The 17,382-nt window shown below is 32.3% G+C and overlaps 1 protein-coding gene across 1 annotated transcript in view; it reads left to right on the forward strand.

The window, feature by feature from the left end:
• Serinc (serine incorporator TMS1) overlaps positions 1 to 17,382 on the forward strand; it is a 117,295-nt gene that overhangs the window by 58,239 nt on the left and 41,674 nt on the right. Inside the window, exons 5-8 of the mRNA XM_035353483.2 lie at positions 1,652 to 1,789; positions 1,885 to 1,961; positions 5,651 to 5,747; positions 10,747 to 10,833. Of these exons, the coding sequence (XP_035209374.1) occupies positions 1,652 to 1,789; positions 1,885 to 1,961; positions 5,651 to 5,747; positions 10,747 to 10,833 (399 nt within the window). The remainder of the gene's footprint in view (positions 1 to 1,651; positions 1,790 to 1,884; positions 1,962 to 5,650; positions 5,748 to 10,746; positions 10,834 to 17,382) is intronic.

A 17,382-nucleotide genomic window follows, 5' to 3' on the forward strand; every position in this document is an offset into this window, starting at 1 on the left:
TGTCGTCCATGGAATGTGTCTAATGAGGGAAAAAATTAAATTGAGCATAGCAGGATCAGTGAAGATTTGCTTATGGTCTTACAGCATGAGTCAGTTTTGTTTATAATAGATATGTTTCATAATACAGTCAAAAGTCTTTAATTCAGACGTCCATAATCTGGAATGATCTATAATCTGGACCTCAAAGCTACAAACTTTGTGCACATGCATCAACGCATAATGCGTTAACGCATGCACATAATACCTTTACGCATGTGCATATGCATCTACGCATGTGCGTTTAATGTATAACGGAATGGTATAAGTTAAGCTAAAATTATCTAATTATCTATTTCAGTTAATGTTGCAGATTGCGTTGTTCCTTTATCTTCTAATTGGATCCGGCTTATTATTTTTTGAAGACTGTTAGAGCAATTTTATAAAAGTAAGCTTGAACTTTCGATTATTTCAAAAAGAATTTCCAATTCTGGAGCTACCAAAGGATCTACAAAGCGAAAGCATGTTTCGATGCCCATCAAACAAAAAAGTGGAATTGCTGCAAAAAATGGATAAAAGCATATCCTTTGTTTTTCTAACCATTCCGAAAGATGTTTATAAATTTCACGCTGCTCTACGGGGGGAGGGGGGTATGACGTGGCGCACAATGAACTGGAAGTTGATCTGTCAGCACTATCCTTATCTTCAGGGCAGATGTTTTTACTTTATTCGACATATAATTCCTTACTAAATGTAGTATTTCATCTTGATGTACTCCGGCTTTAATATGGTTTAAATCAAATTCCTCGTCATTATAAATATCACGAATACACATCAAATAGTTTTCTGGTTGCAATTTTCTAATTTCGACTATGCGTAATGTATGCTTTACACCTGCACGCATTGAAAGAAATGTTTAATAAAATAAACAAATAAATATTAAGCTTTTTTTTTTTTTTTTTTGAAAATTTTGATACCCTTTAGATCATAATTGCTCTTTATTTCATAAATTACGGTTTCATATTTTTAATTTTATAATTTCTGCATGCCATCTTACCAGATTTAAACTGATGATCTATAATCCGGAAAAACTAATAATCCGGAATCCCCGAAGTCCCGATGAGTCCGGATTAAAGACTTTTGACTGTATCTCTTTTCTATGTGTATGACTTCATTTAAGAAAATTGTTCTAATTTTTTAATGTATTTGCATAATTTATGTAAATTACTAGTTTAACCTCATAAACAATGTAAATAATCTTTTAAGGAAAAAAAAAATGTAATTTGATTGTAGAAGCAATGTGTATAAAGGCATTCTGTTAAAGGAAGTGATTTTGTTAGAATGCACCACTTGCCATTTTGTATTCTCTAATACATAGTTTATGTAGAGTAAAAATGCATCCAAATCAGACTTATGCTTTTATATGATGTAAATTTGAATTTTGAATGTCATTATGATTTGTGTCATTAAAATTTGAGCACAGTAAATTGACATAATGAGATTACTATGAATCTCCAATGAATTTAGTATTAGTGAATTCATAATGCAGATTTCCCTTTTACTACTTTTTCTGAACAAACAGCTATTTTTTGTTTGTCATTTAATCATAATTTATCTAAGTAATTATATATAGTTGCATGTTTTTCTGATTACTTATCAAATGAATATTTTTTAGTTTGGATGTATTTTGGAATGATTGGTGGATTCCTCTTCATTCTTATTCAGCTCGTTTTAATTATTGATTTTGCACATGGCTGGACTGAACGATGGCTTGAGAATTATGAAGAAACTCAATCAAAGGGATGGTACTGTGGTGAGTGATTATTTATTTTTTCCTTAGTTTGAAACTTTTCCATTAAAAGTGTCCTGAACTCTGTGTATAATTTCCATGTTTTTCTTCAATTGCAGCTTTAGTGTTCTTTACACTGTTGCATTATGCACTATCCATCACTGCGACTGTCTTGCTTTTTGTGTATTATACTCAGGTAAGAAGTTTTGCAAAAAGGTTTTTTTTGAATATTAGATCATTTTATTTTTTAATTGTATATTATACATATGTTGCTGTCTGGAAGATTGCCATATTTTATTTTATATCTGTTTTTACATGTTAGATAGATTCCTAAAGCATACATGTAAAAAATACATTGTATTTATGAAAGAAAAAAATTTTTTTCCAGATTTATTAAAAAAAAAAACTTGATTTAAGCTTATTGTATTTAAATTCAACAAAATACATATATAAAGATGGATAATGAAATTTTATATAAGTAAAATTGCATATAAAATAAAAATTTTTCACGAACAAAAAGATCTGTTATATGCATAAAAAGGTTTTATTCATTTTCACTTTCTAACAGTAAATAGTATATGTATTTATGTACGACGATAATATCACTGTTACTATCACAAATGTTTCAGATATTCTCATCACTCTCTGTTACCTTCTTAACACTTTCCAGCACGCTACCTTTTAAAGTCAGAGTTTTTATTTTTTTTAAAAAAAAGGTAGGCAGTCTAATTAGAGTACACAAGTAAAATTTTGTGAAGATAGCACTTATCGTTTATTTCTGCGGGTGTGCCCGAAGAGGGCACACTGATTGAATAGAGCTTCGAAAAGAGTGCTGAAACGAGTATTGTTGTCAATGAACAGACCAATGAGATGCGGAAAAACAAAGAATACAGACTCTCAGTTGTCCTAGATTATCGGTGAGCTCGGTCTGGGCACACCTAGGGTTTACCATTTGATTTTAGGCAAGATTTCAAGTACAAATTTAAAACTAATATAGAATAAGGAGATTAGCATACAGCCAAAAAAATAACATAGAAATTTCTTTTCAAACAATTTCTTTTATACCCTAAAAAAAATCTGGAAGGTTTCTTTGAAAAATGAGGGTCTTAAAAAACTAAACATGGCTGAAATATATGGACTGGTTTGTGTTGAGCTACCATCTGCTATAAATAAAGAAAGTTCAGAATAACCTATAGTAACCTATTAATCCTTTCTTATTCAATTTTTCTGTGTGTACAGAAGGAAATTTTTAGGCGTGTCCAGACCGGATACACTGTTCCGCAAAGGGTTAACTCTTTCGCATCGAGAGAGGACAAAATCTCAATTCCCCAAACATCGAAAACGCCCGTATCCTGAAATGTCCAAATAATTGAAGTAGCATATATTATGGAAGTTAAAAAAAATCAGGGTGTGAATTTTGAGGTCATTTGGGAATTATAATCAAGAAAACACCTCTTACTTGTATTCTTTTGAAGGATTTTGAAAGTTTGAGGCCAAAATTAGCATGTATCTCCTCTGATGCTGATGTTTCACTTGTTTTATGAACAAATTCAGTTATCAGTCATCATGTTTGGGTGTTGGTTAAGCTGTTATGTAATTCTTTTTAAGAGGTTGTGAATAACTTAATTTCCCGCTGAAACTTCCCTTCATGTTCCTCATTAGAATCATTAACAAAATGTTACCCAATTTTTTAGTTGGTTACATACCTTATTTTGTTCAATTTGCATATGACTATCAAGCTACAATATTGTTAATAGTGTGTGATACCTGTTAAAGTGGTTATTTCTTTTAAAAAGAAAAGGAAAATTCTGTATACATTTACACAATTAGAAAAGTTTTATGCAAAGGCTCATGTCCCTTATTGTTCCATCAACAGATTTTCAGCTTTAAAGATAAGATTAGAAAGGCTAGGAAAAAGGTGAAATTGTGTCTGTCTTGGCCAGTGTCCTGTTTCCAGAATAAGGAATAAAAATAAGAGCTGTAGTGAAAATGAATTTCATAATTTTTCCCCCTCTTCAGCCCCCTTAAGATCTTAACTAAAAGGATTCAGATTTTAATGATCGCCCAGAAGGGCTTTTTTAGAGTTTAATGTTTTTGTCAGTAGAGATTATCGATAGAGAGGACCTAGGGGGAATAGCGAAACATTTTATAAGAAATAAGATGATATGCATTTAGATCAACATTGGAACATTATATATGCTCTGTATATTTAAAAAGTGAAAAAATATGTAATATAATTGCATAAAATATTTAATGTATTTTAATTAGATATATCATGAATTAAATGTATTTTTATTTAAACCAATCAGAATAAAAAGTTAAAAAAAATATTAAGAACTGCCGCTATTGCTTTTAAATAATGTAATTGTTAATTAATTACAGACATATTAAATAAGAATGAAAAATATCTTACGATTTTCCAACTTGAATGAAAAGTGAAACAATGCAAAATCATGTTTTTAAGCAAATAGATTTGCTGTGATAAAAGGTATGGTCTTAAATACTCAAATGAAAAGACACAAAATGGAAGAATGCAAAGCTATTAGGAAGATGTCTTAGCAGTTTCCTTGACAGAGTTGACAATCTGCTAAGTCTTTCTTTTCATGTGAATACATTTATAATTAATGATGATTGATCAATTCCTGAACTTCTGGTTTTTAAATCATTGTTTCACTTTTCATTCAAGTTGGAAAATCGTAAGATATTTTTCATTCTTATTTAATATGTCTGTAATTAATTAACAATTACATTATTTAAAAGCAATAGCGGCAGTTCTTAATATTTTTTTTAACTTTTTATTCTGATTGGTTTAAATAAAAATACATTTAATTCATGATATATCTAATTAAAATACATTAAATATTTTATGCAATTATATTACATATTTTTTCACTTTTTAAATATACAGAACATATATAATGTTCCAATGTTGATCTAAATGCATATCATCTTATTTCTTATAAAATGTTTCGCTATTCCCCCTAGGTCCTCTCTATCGATAATCTCTACTGACAAAAACATTAAACTCTAAAAAAGCCCTTCTGGGCGATCATTAAAATCTGAATCCTTTTAGTTAAGATCTTAAGGGGGCTGAAGAGGGGGAAAAATTATGAAATTCATTTTCACTACAGCTCTTATTCTTATGTACTTTGGAAATAAAATAATATGGGGAAGTCAGATGTAAAAGTTATTTATGAGAACCAGTATTATTTAGTGGAAGATTCAGATTCAAAGTAGGGGGGACGGGGATGGAAGAAAATCAGTGTGTTACTCATTTCAGTTCAGCATGATAATTTGCTGTGAATCTTTATAATGTGAATGAATGATATTTGTAAAGCTGAAGCATGTTATAATTAGTATGGTTCAAGGCCATATAAACAAATAGCTTATAAGTTAATTTTTACAATTTTGACAGGATGTCAGCTAGATTTTCTGGTTTAAAGCCACATTGTAGATTAACAAATCTCTGCAAACAGCGAAAAACCTGGAAATTGTAGAAATATCTCTTTAGATTATAAAAGAAAATGTATGATAAAACCATAATTTTTAAATGTGGTATCTGTTTAAGATGCCTTGAACCTTTTTTCCCCCCTTCTTTTTTTATTTTTAGCAATCACATTTAAAGAACTGCAGATTTGCATATTTTTCATCATTTTATGCCCCTTACATATATGAATTGGATTCAGTCTAATTAAGTAATTGGCCATAAATTTTGAATTTAGTATACATATATGCATATTATGATTATTAAATGTGATGCAGATTTACAGCTTAAGGACTGAATATTAAACCACAAAAAAGTTATGAATATAATGTATATATATTTCTTAATATTAATTTTAAAATTCTATGTCATATTAATTTAATATTTCTGCCTAATTTTAGGGTAACTCTTGTGGTGTGCAGAAATTTTTCATCAGCTTCAATTTGATAAGTTGTATCATTTTATCCATCGTATCAATTTTGCCTAAAGTTCAAGATGGTAATTTAATACTTAATATTTTAACTTGATACATAATATGAAGTAAATAATTATTGATTTAATTGCAAAGTACAGTGTACATTTTCCTGGCTAATGCCGGTGAAAGCAGACACGGATAAATAAAGAACATAAAGAAGGTAAACTGTTAGTTTTCATACATACTGTATGCCTTCATTTCATAAAAAAAAAAAAAAAAAAAAAAAAAAAAAAAAAAAAAAAAACAGCATATCAGTATTTTTTTTTTAAGACATTTAAATATATGTTGAATTTTACTGTGTACTTTTCAAAGTGTTATTTTATTGCTGTATTCGAATTCTCTTTGGTTAACGAAGTTCAGTAGTTTCAACAGAAGTAATTGCTGTCTTGGGATAAATGTAATTGTCAGTATCTTCTTCGCTTGCATTTTCATTATAACTCTCTGTCTCTTGTATACTTGTGACATTTGAAACAATATCCAAGTCACACAAGCGTTGAATGCCAGGCTCAATCATATTGCCACTGAACCATTCCTTGATGTTTCTGCAATTGAAAAAAAACCTGAAAAAAAAATCTTATTGATCAACCGAAGTGATGCCCTTCAACTATGCACACATAGAATGAATTGTATAAGGAAATCATTGAAACTAAACCTAAAGTTGCACTTCAGTGGTTTTTAGAGCATGCTTGAACTTGTGTGTGTTAATTTTTTACACACTCTCATGCATAGCATTTAGCGTGCATGCATAGATAACTGCCAAACGTGGATAATTGTCACCTGGACAATCAAAGTACACTGTATTACATTTACAAAGCTCAAGCTCTTATTTTCTGTTCCTCATGCATGGGTTTTCTTTTTATTTTTTAACCTTAATTTAAACCATTAAAAATATTCATTTTAATATCAAAGGGTTAATTTTTCTGAATATAAGATCTTTTTTGTGGCTAAGGTTGTGGTAACTTGGTGACTTTTCACATATGGGAAATATTTGTCATGTACAAAAGTGTATTTTAATTTTTTTGCACAAAAATGTATAAGTGTTTCTACACTCATGTCCATAAATTAAGGATAATTCGGAGTCACACGGAAATCGAACTCTAAAATAAATATATCACCTGTAAAATCACTACACACATCTTCAAGAATCATATGCAAATATCAGGAAGTAACCAAATGACACCGATGGTACGTCACAATGACGAGAGTGTAAGAGAGTGATATATAAGGAATACAGGCAAAGAAGTAAAATTTTTCGCAGGCGCTTTATAAACATTTCAGTGCAATAACCGAATAGTTATGACACAAAGGACGCATTTGGATAATTTTTTACGTGGTAGAATTGTCGGCCATCTGGAATATTCGCGTACCCAACTGGAAGTATCAGACGAGCTTGGAATTGCACAGAGTGTCATCACCAGGCTTTTGCAACGATTCCAAGATGATGGTAATGTGAGTAGACGTTACAGCACAGGTCGCCCCAGAGTTACAACGCCGAATGAGGACCGGTATTTGGCAGTTACTGCCAAAAGAAACAGGCAAAGCACAGCCTCAAACCTGTCTCGTCAGCTCTCTTCAGCCACTGGTATGACAATTTCAAGGCAGACCATGTACAAACGCTTAGGGCAGATTGGTCTATATGCTCGCAGACCTGTCAGATGCATTCCACTTACTGCAACTCACTGTCGCCTGCGGTAGAGAGCATGCATTGTGGACACTGCAATAGTCGGCTTTTGTGTGATGTTTTCCGACGAGTCCAGGTTTAGCTTGCAGTCTGATTCTCGCCGGATTTTCATAATGAGATCTCCAGGTACCCGTTACCACCAAGAAAACATCATTGAACTACACCGTTACGGTGGTGCAGGAGTGCTCGTTTGGGGTGGAATTATTCTGGGTTCCAGAACTGATCTGCATGTTCAGATTGGAACCATGACAAGCCATATCTATCGGGACGTCATTCTGGAACAACATGTACGTTTGTTTCGGGGCGCCATGGTGGCACAATTTGTGTTTATGGATGACAACGCCCAACCTCACCATGCAAACATCATAAGCGAATGCCATCAATCGGAGGATATCACCCGTATGGACTGGCCAGCATTCTCACCGGACTTGAATCCAGTAGAGCACGTATGGGACCGACCAGTTGCAGCACGTCAACCTCCTCCTACGTGTCTGCCGGAACTTCGGAGAGCATTGCTTTTTGAGTGGTGTAATATCCCCGAAGATCAGATCGATAATTTGATACTCAACATGCCTAGCCATTGTACGGACTGTATTGCATCGTCTGGGAGACATACAATGTATTAACAATCATACCAACCATGTAATATTGGTTTTTTGTAAATAGGTTTTTTTTTTTTTTTTTGTAATTTGCTCCAGGGAGGAAAAATCGCTAATGTTTTTAATAATATCAAACATATAGCATCTTTTTTTGCTCTTTACCTTTTGTTTAATAAATAAGCTTTACAAATAAGTCAAATTTGTTTTGCTTCTAACTCTTCCTTTGTCTGATTTTGCATTATCCTTAATTTATGGACATGAGTGTAGAATGCCTCTGAGCTTAATGTCTGCATTGTTATAGTAAAATGCTGCTAATATCATTGAATTAAGTACATTGGGATTACATTGGATTTTAATTTCTAACGTGTAATTCATTCCTTTTAAACTTTTGCAATTATGGAATTTGGAAAAACTATACTGTTGTTAAAAATTGTTTCTGAAGTGAAATTTATATCTTTGGAGTACTAAAATAATGCTAGTGTAATACCATTTAATAAAGTCTGAAACAAAATTTATAAATTTCATATCATTTGAAGTTTAATTGGATCTGAATAGATCTGTCTTTGAAATTTCCTTATGTTAATTGTTCAGTGTAATATAATTCACTGTTTATTGAGCTTAAATTTTTTGCATGGCTTAAACATAGTACCCCAGAACCAGATTAACTCAAGTTTTCAAAGTTATTGCACGTTAAAGTGCAAGAAATAATTTATTTAAAATAACCTTGCAACATAAAACAAACTAAGCATAGCATAATTTGAAAATAGAAGCATAAGTACATAAGATAAAGAATTAGAAGCCCTCTTAGATAGAAATATGTGTGACACATGTAACTTTTCCAAAAATGCACTTTCCTTGAACTGGTGTGGGGGGAGATTCTGATATGCAAAATCAAGCTTCAAAACTGAAAATGTTGCTTGTTGCAAGTAGCTGAGTTAGTCAGAAGCTAGGTAGAAGATTAGTGATCTTCTTCCTCTAACTGGAGTCATAAAGGACTTTTGTTTGGTATCTTATTTGAGCTATTGTTTAAAGACTGTAATCTAGCTAGTATGAGGAAATTTCCTGAAAAGGTTCTTTTTGACTTACTGTTTGTTCTAAGAATTTGTTCTTCATATGGAATTCTTTGTTACGGCTTACTAACAGCCAAAAGACTGTTAAAGACAATTCTTACATCTTGTTCCATATGTATTTGTGGAAAACTTATACATTGTAGGATTCAAAAGTTCTCGGACTGACACAAAAATGTTTTGCAGTAGTGCGACTACAAGAGCGTTTTTGTATTACTATGTTCTCCCCCTTTTCTAAAAGTGGTTTGTCCCAAATCACGTGGTCGAAAGCTCGCGGCAATAGCGTTTTTTGTAGGCAGGTGCATTTAATAATTGACAGTAGAAAGAAATGGCATCAGTTCAGCAGAGTATCAATATCAAATTTTGTGTTCGCTTGGGAAAGAGTGTTACAGAAAGTTTTGAAATGTTGAAGGACGTGTACGGAAGTGAAACATTATCGAGAACGCAAGCTTTTGAGTCGCATCGTTGTTTCAGAGAAGGCAGGGAAATTGCTGAAGACTACGAATGTTGTGGCCGTCCCATGATTTCGTGCACCAATCAAAACGATGTTTGCGGTGGTATGTGGGAACAGGCAGCAAACAATTTGCCAAATAGCAGAATTATTTGGGATATCAGAGACCATGTGTCCATGCATAGGGTGTGTCAACATATCGTTCCCCGCATGTTAAACATAGACCAAAAGGGAATTTGAATGGATGGTGGGAGACTTAATCTCGGTTGTTGACAAAGATCCTTCCCTATTTGGCAGAATTGTTACTGGAGACGAAAAATTTTGTTTTTTTTTTGTACCACCTGACCAAGAGAGCATTGGCAACATGGAAATCACCACAATCTCTACATAAGCAAAAATTCTGCCAAGATCGCTTTAAAAGAAAGGTAATGGCTAGAGGTATTCTTCGATATCCAGGGCATTGTGCATATGGAATTTATCCCTGAAGGATGCACTGTGAACAAAGAGCTCTACGTCAAAATCCTGCGTCATTTGCACGAGTCGATCTGGAAGAAGAGATCGAAAATGTGGGTTGAGCAATCATGGTTGCTGTTGCATGACAACACTCCTGCTCACCAGTCCCTACTGTTTTAAGAAAACGAAAACAACTGTTTTGCATCATCCTCCTTGTTCTTGCTCACTTGATCTTGCATCTTGCGATTTCTTCCTATTTCCTGAACTGGCAAGACACTTGCAAAATCTTCGATTTCAATCTTCAGATGAAATTAAATGTGCATCACTGGCAGAATTAAAGGACATGGCCAAAACTGGATTCCAGACATGCTTCAATAAACTTTACAGGCACTGGCAAAAGTATGCTGTTGCACAAGGGTCTTATTTAGAAGGAGGATGTGTTTCTGCAACGTAATTCATAATATTTTTTACGTTATAGACTCGGTCTGGGAACTTTTGAATTCTACCTCATAAATCAGTTTGCAGTATATTAGAACATTATTATATTTTCAAGACATGCATCAACTTTGTGAGCTACAGAGTGCAAACTAATGTCTTATTTACTGATAACAGTTCTTTCATATCTTCATTTCTTTATCTAATTTTAATGTTTCCATTTGTCTACTTATGACCAAATTTTTTTGCAAAAAATATTCTATATTCATGATTTATTTTTTAAAAAAAGTAATATATTCACATAGAAGATGTAATAAAACTTATCTTTTCTTTAAGCACTTCCTAAATCTGGATTATTGCAGTCGTCAATTGTGATGCTGTATGTTCTCTATCTAACATGGTCAGCCTTGAATAATTCAGAAAGTAAGTACATGGATTATAACTAATGTAAAATTAATTTTGCTTATCATAATCCAAATTCTGCATATAATAATCCATCTATTTATTTCTTTGATCACTAAATTTGTCTTCAGGATAATTAGAACAAAAAAAAAAAAAAAAAAAAAGATTTGATACTAACTGTTACTGTTATAGAAAAATGCATCATTATAATGAAACCTTGAGAGTATATGATGTTGCCAAATTTAAGTTAAAAAGAATGGTAAATGATGTCGATGTTATGTTTTAAGCATGCATACTAATCATATTTAATTAGCATGTGAGAGGCAATAATAAGCCAAAAGTTAAAATCTTAGTTCGCATTAAAATTATGGGTTTTATTCTTAAGAATTTCATTACAAATAGCAATCAAATGAAACTTAGCATTACCAATGAAATGAAAGTAGTATTGTCCATGTTAATAATTCTCCTTTGTTTTAAACATACTTCTGCTGTTATGATCCCATATGGCAGATAGCTGTGTTGAAAAATTTTCATGATTGTGAGTTGAGTCTATATCTACTTTTCTGTAGCATTTCTTGATCTAATTAAAAATGGGTTCGTTTCAAACTTCCCAATATGTGAAAGGAAGCGATAAAGGTTAGTAGCTGTAAGTGTCAAGACCTCCTTACGGGATTTGCTCTAAATGGGCTTGCATATTGTTAGTTATATGAAGCTTAGTATCGTCATGCAGAAAGATAACTTTTATAACTTTTTCCTCACAAGGTCTTTTGTTTTGATCTTGAAGAATTTGGAAAGTTTAAGTCCATGGTGATTGAAGAGCATCATTTTCACCTTTCTTACAATGTCCTGTTGCTTGTTGTTCTTGGTGGGTGATGAACTAATGTTTTGACTATATGCTGCCATAGTGTATTTCAGGATCACCATGGTATAGGATCTCATCCCCTATTCTAATGCTGAGACAATAATTTTTTCTGCCATAAGTAACAATTTAACTGCTGTTGACAGAATTAATAGGTGCTGATTATTTAACATTCAGGTTTTGGGAGACCGACTCAGCACAAACCTTACTATAAAACAGCCTATCATACAGCTGTACAGACATTTCTATGGCTAATGCCAATCAGAGCCCCCAGTCTGACTGCCGTACTGATAGGCCCAAGTTTGAATCCCAAAGAAGGCAGGGATGTTTATAAATGTAGTGTCTGTGCAGAATGGAGGCACTTTAAATACGTGGCAAAGTCCTGTTGAGAATTTGATAGTAGGGGGATGGGAGACCCTTGGATCCTTTCCCCTGGGGTGCTCTCCATCAAAATTGCAGGCGAAACTGAGCAAAGTTGTACTTTTCACATATGCTCAGGGCTATTGCCAACGACAAGCACAATCTTGCACTCCTTGCCATGATGAATTTCATGGACTTGTTATGATGTTACTGTCAGACAAGTGAGGTACGTCACATAGAACTCCCAGTTACTCAGTTGTGGTATTTGTGTGAGCCTTCCCTAGTTCATCATTTGGATATTGGCTTTTGATTGAATTTTCTTGATCATGAATCATACCGTAAAGAATGGTCTACTTGGAAATTTTTAAATCGGATCCCTGATGACAAAAACACATAAACGATGATGACAAAATAGGTTTGAATTCTGCTGAATATCTTTTTCTTTAGAAAATTTGTTTAGATTGCGGGCATAGAATGGAAAAGTACCATCGCTTCATTATCACTTTAAAAATGGAAGAAAATCTGACTTCAAGTTTATAATGCAATAAAAACACTAATATTAATATTAAAGTGCATAAGTCTGTTTTATATTCTTTTACAGTATTTTACCTTTTAATACTATTGTTTTCATGGAGTTCACCTATCTATCAATAATACAATACAATTTTTGCCCATGAGCCAAAAGAAAAATTTTTAAACATAATGTTCATTTTCTTGGTGTGTTATCCTCACTTTTTTCATCAAATACTTGCAGAAAATATTGATGTCAGTATAGCGTGAGATATTTCTTTGTATGTTTCCCAATCATTGTTTTCAGTTTTTTTTTAGTTCATTATATGTATATCATGTGCTTCATCAGTAGATATTGTTTTCTTCCTGATCGTCAGTCATATTGTATATCTCATGTTATTCATGAAAGTGGGTAGTACAAAGGAAGACATTGCTATGACCCACTGCTTATTACTACAAGCTTCATATAATGAACTGGACTGCGCAACAGGATTTTCAAATAAACTTTCAATTTTGAGATATGCTTTTGATTTCCTACATTTACAATACTCCAAACACGTTTAGATTTCATTTCAAGCACATGTTGCATCAAAATGTCTTACTCTAAAGATCTTAAGTGTTTGTCTCTAACGTTTAGGCTAAAAAATATACAAATGTATACAATATATCCCGCCAAAGGCTATCAGGAATTATTATGAAATTTTTGTGATGTTTGCAAAGTATATCTGTCAAAATTGGTTGAAGATTGTTGTGAGGCCTTCAAATCTGAAACCAGCTGGTCCAACATCCATATTTATACCAAAAGATACGATGTTACTTCAAAAAACTAATAGGTGAAAAAATTAAAATATAGAGAAAGATATTATTCATTGTGGACAAACATAAAAATTCATTCTTCAATCAATCTGTAACATTTAAGATAGGAAATTATAATAGACATCCTTTTCTTTTTAAGTCCATATTTAAATATTTTGGGATCATTAATTGATAGTTTTTCTCTTCGCTTTGAAAAAAGTGGATTTTCAGAATAATTTAAAAAACATTGGTATTTGACCTACAGCAAATCATACTCAATATTTTTTATTAAATCTTCTATGATTTATTGCAAAATGTACATCATTGGTATAAACTTGATTAACGTATTGTTGCGTTCTACGGGTTCATGGATTTGGAGTTTTTGATGGCAACACTTGATGAAGAATCAATACACAATTTTTTCATCAGTATTTCACAGGACAGTCCAAAGACACGTTACAGTCATCGTAAAGCTACAATAAACACAGTGAAACTATCAGCAGCGAAGCCTTCAGGCTATAATGGTGAACACAGCTTCACAGCAAAACACTAAGTACAGCTCCTGACTTAGTCGATTGATCTTGGAGCTCAACACTTTCAAGATAGTCTTCACAATAAAACTCGCAATACACTTGACAGTACACTGTTACTCCGCACTCAGGCAAGGTTTATATAGCTTTCAGCTTGCCTTTGAGAACATTCTGGGACAAACCAGTAAGAATTTGTTCTAGAAAGTATCGCTTTGTCTGTGGCATATCGCCAATTTTGTCGCCAAATTAATGATTTTGCACCAAATCTGGCAACCCTAAACGAAGCATGAAAGCTATTTTACCGCAACTGAGCATTTTGTAACGATATCTATCTGAAACACATCTTCTGTAAAATATTTTTGGTAGGAATGTTAATGTTACATATCCTTTGCATGGCTAATCACTCCAACTATTCCACAATCCAGTTACACTTAGCTCATGAAATTTCATTTTTATTTTCGTAATCGAAGTGGTCTTCACAAAGTGGATATTAAGAGTGCAAGGTAAACTTCATTCCAATTACATTGCTAATCTACTGTGTGTATTATTTTTTAAATGATCCTGCACTCATGTGCTTTACAATGTAACTGGTGATGCATTTAAAATCTTACTGAACAATACAACAAATATGTATACTTTTTAATTTGCATCGTAAAAAAAAGGTAATGTAGGTCAAATTCCAAGTTTTCTCAAACTTATATCTGAATCATGGTAAATTTTGGAATATCACAGACTGCAGTCCTTCAAATAAGAATAAGAAGAAAAAGAAGGGGGAGGAATGAAAATTAACTTTTGCTTAATATTTAAAGCAAAGTTTGAAATCCACATCTAATGTAATTTGGAAAAAACATCTGTATGTACTAAAAAGATGTTTAAAGCACATCTAATGTAATTTGGAAAAAACATCTGTAATTACTAAAAAGATGTTTGCTAAATTTAGTAAATGAAATACATAATTAAACCTTTGAATTTGAGGTTCATTTTCTTAGCATAGTTTGGAATACATATTTAAATAACAGCCTAAATTTCATTTGCGGTTTTGCAGTTGAGGATGGTGGTTCGGTAAAACCATCGAAACTATTCCTGTGGAAATTTTGTAAATATAATGCTGATTTTTGTTGTTTGTCTTCTGAATTAGTCTAAATTTCAATTAACACCTCAGAATTCAGCGAGCATGGCTGAATAGTTCAACTGCAATCAAGTCCATGTCGCTGCATTTGCATACTGTGACACTAGTTACCTTGTCAATAGTTACTGAGATGGCTGGAGAGTAGGTTTTGAAAAATGGCACCTACTGCTTTCTGTGTATTTCGTTGAATGTCGTGTTGAAACAGTGTAGTACTCAGAACCAACATGAGGTGATTTTAGTAATTCAGATACCATTAAATTGCAGTAGTCGTGTTGTGGTTACATTGAATTCCTCTACTGAGTATTAATTAAACTAATATTTGCAAAGTTTTAAGTTAAAATGTTTGATAAATTATTAGGTTAGATTTCAAAAGATTTGAATAATTAAAAAACAAGAATTCGTTAATACTTCAGTTTTTGAAAATTCATATCTTTCTGAAGATAAGTGGGTCTGAAAATAAGGTCTCATCTTTTAAAAAAAGGTAATTATTAATCCAGTACACATCTAAAAAGCTAAATCAGTTATTTAGCGCTAGGTTTGATATCAAAATTTTGATCTTTGACTCAAATTCAAACCTAAATTATTATTTTCTTTGCAAAATCTTGAAAACATTGTCAGTATAATTTTAAACAGTTTTGCTTTTTTGAATGATTTATATAGCAGCAAGTTTCTCTTAGAATGTCCATCATGAATGCATCCCTCCCTTAATTACTCATGGACTTTGTCCGATTCAAACAAACAATTCTTTCTGGAAGAGCAGTTTTTTCATATGGTGTGAAGTCCCATTTCACTCATTTTATTCTTTACTAAGAAGTACTATGAATTAAAGAAAAATATCTGGATCTATTTTTTAAATTAGTGCTTCATTCTTCAGTCAGATGAAAACTTTTTATGATACTGCATTTGCAAAAATAATTACCATTTCTTCTTTTGATTTCAAATTACTTCTGCTAAACCAATCAACAATTATAAACAGGATAAGAGCAGAAGAAAACAAGAAAAAAATTGTTTTATGTCTGGAAAGATGAAGTTCATTTGAATTTTGAAATAGTTGCAAATCTGTGTAATGTACAAAGTTCCCTGTATATAGAGGAAGAGAAATAATTTTTGTTATTTATATTTATATGAAACGATATTGATTACCTAAAAATCAGAAAATTTTCCTTAGTTTACCCTAAACATTACTTTTCAGGAAAGTCTATTTTATTACTTTTAAAATTCTAATAGATTTTCCTGAAACTTTTAAAATTAAAATTCTAATACAGTCAAAAGTCGTTAATCCGGACTCGTCGGGACTTCGGCGATTCCGGATTATCGATTTTTCCGGATTATAGATCATCAGTTTAAATCTGGTAAGATGGCATGCAGAAATTACAAAATTAAAAATATGAAACCGTAATTTATGAAATAAAGAACAATTATGATCTAAAGGGTATCAAAATTTACAAAAAGAAAAAGCTTAATATTTATTTGTTTACTTTATTAAACATTTCCTTCAATGTAAGTTGCTTCGTTTCATGTGATAATACTTTCTCTTTAATTCTATTAAACAGACATAATTTCTTGTTTAGTTACAAAGTTCCGCTGTTCAAGTCCTATAATTGCTGTGTTGAGAATACCGACTAATTTGTCAATCGAAATGTTTTCGTTTTCAATAACCTCTGGGTCACTTTCTTCACTATCGGAAGCGAATTATAACGACGAGGAACTTGATTTAAATCATATCAAATACTTTCGCTTTGTAGTAAATATATATCGCAAATTCTATTTGACATAATCGAAAGTTCAAGCTTACTTTTATAAAATTGCTCTAACAGTCTGCAAAAAATAATAAGCCGGATCCAATTCGAAGATTAAGGAACAACGCAATCTGCAACATTAACTGAATTAGATAACTTTAGCTTAGTGTATAACTCCGTTACACATTAAACACGCATGCGCACAAACATATTCGCAGCTGTAAGGGTCTTATACACTCTCGTAAACGCCTGTGCGTATGCGTGAATGCGACGCATGCGCAGAAAGTTTGTAGCTTTGAGGTCTGGATTATAGATCATTCCGGATTATGGGTGTCCGAATTAACGACTTTTGACTGTACTTTTATTATTTTTTACCAACTCTGTAAATAGGCAACTGCAGCTCTTAGGAAATTTAGTTGTGGTTCTCAAAACTTATTTTTATTTTTACTGAACCGTAACATGTGGCTCTTACTGTCATGAATCTTGGCTACCTTTATTATGTGTAGTGAAAGTCCGATAATCAGCAACCACTGGTTACTCCCTTTCATCATCATTCCTCGCTAAAGATTGTGGTTGTAACATCTCATTTGGAAATGTTTGAAAAGGTTTGCCAGTTGCCAATTTGCCATTTTCAGTTAGTCTTTTTTT

This window comes from Stegodyphus dumicola, chromosome 9 (genome assembly GCF_044657685.1).
Source record: "Stegodyphus dumicola isolate Sdum_Otavi_A_Nest chromosome 9, ASM4465768v1".
Lineage (NCBI taxonomy): Eukaryota > Metazoa > Arthropoda > Arachnida > Araneae > Eresidae > Stegodyphus > Stegodyphus dumicola.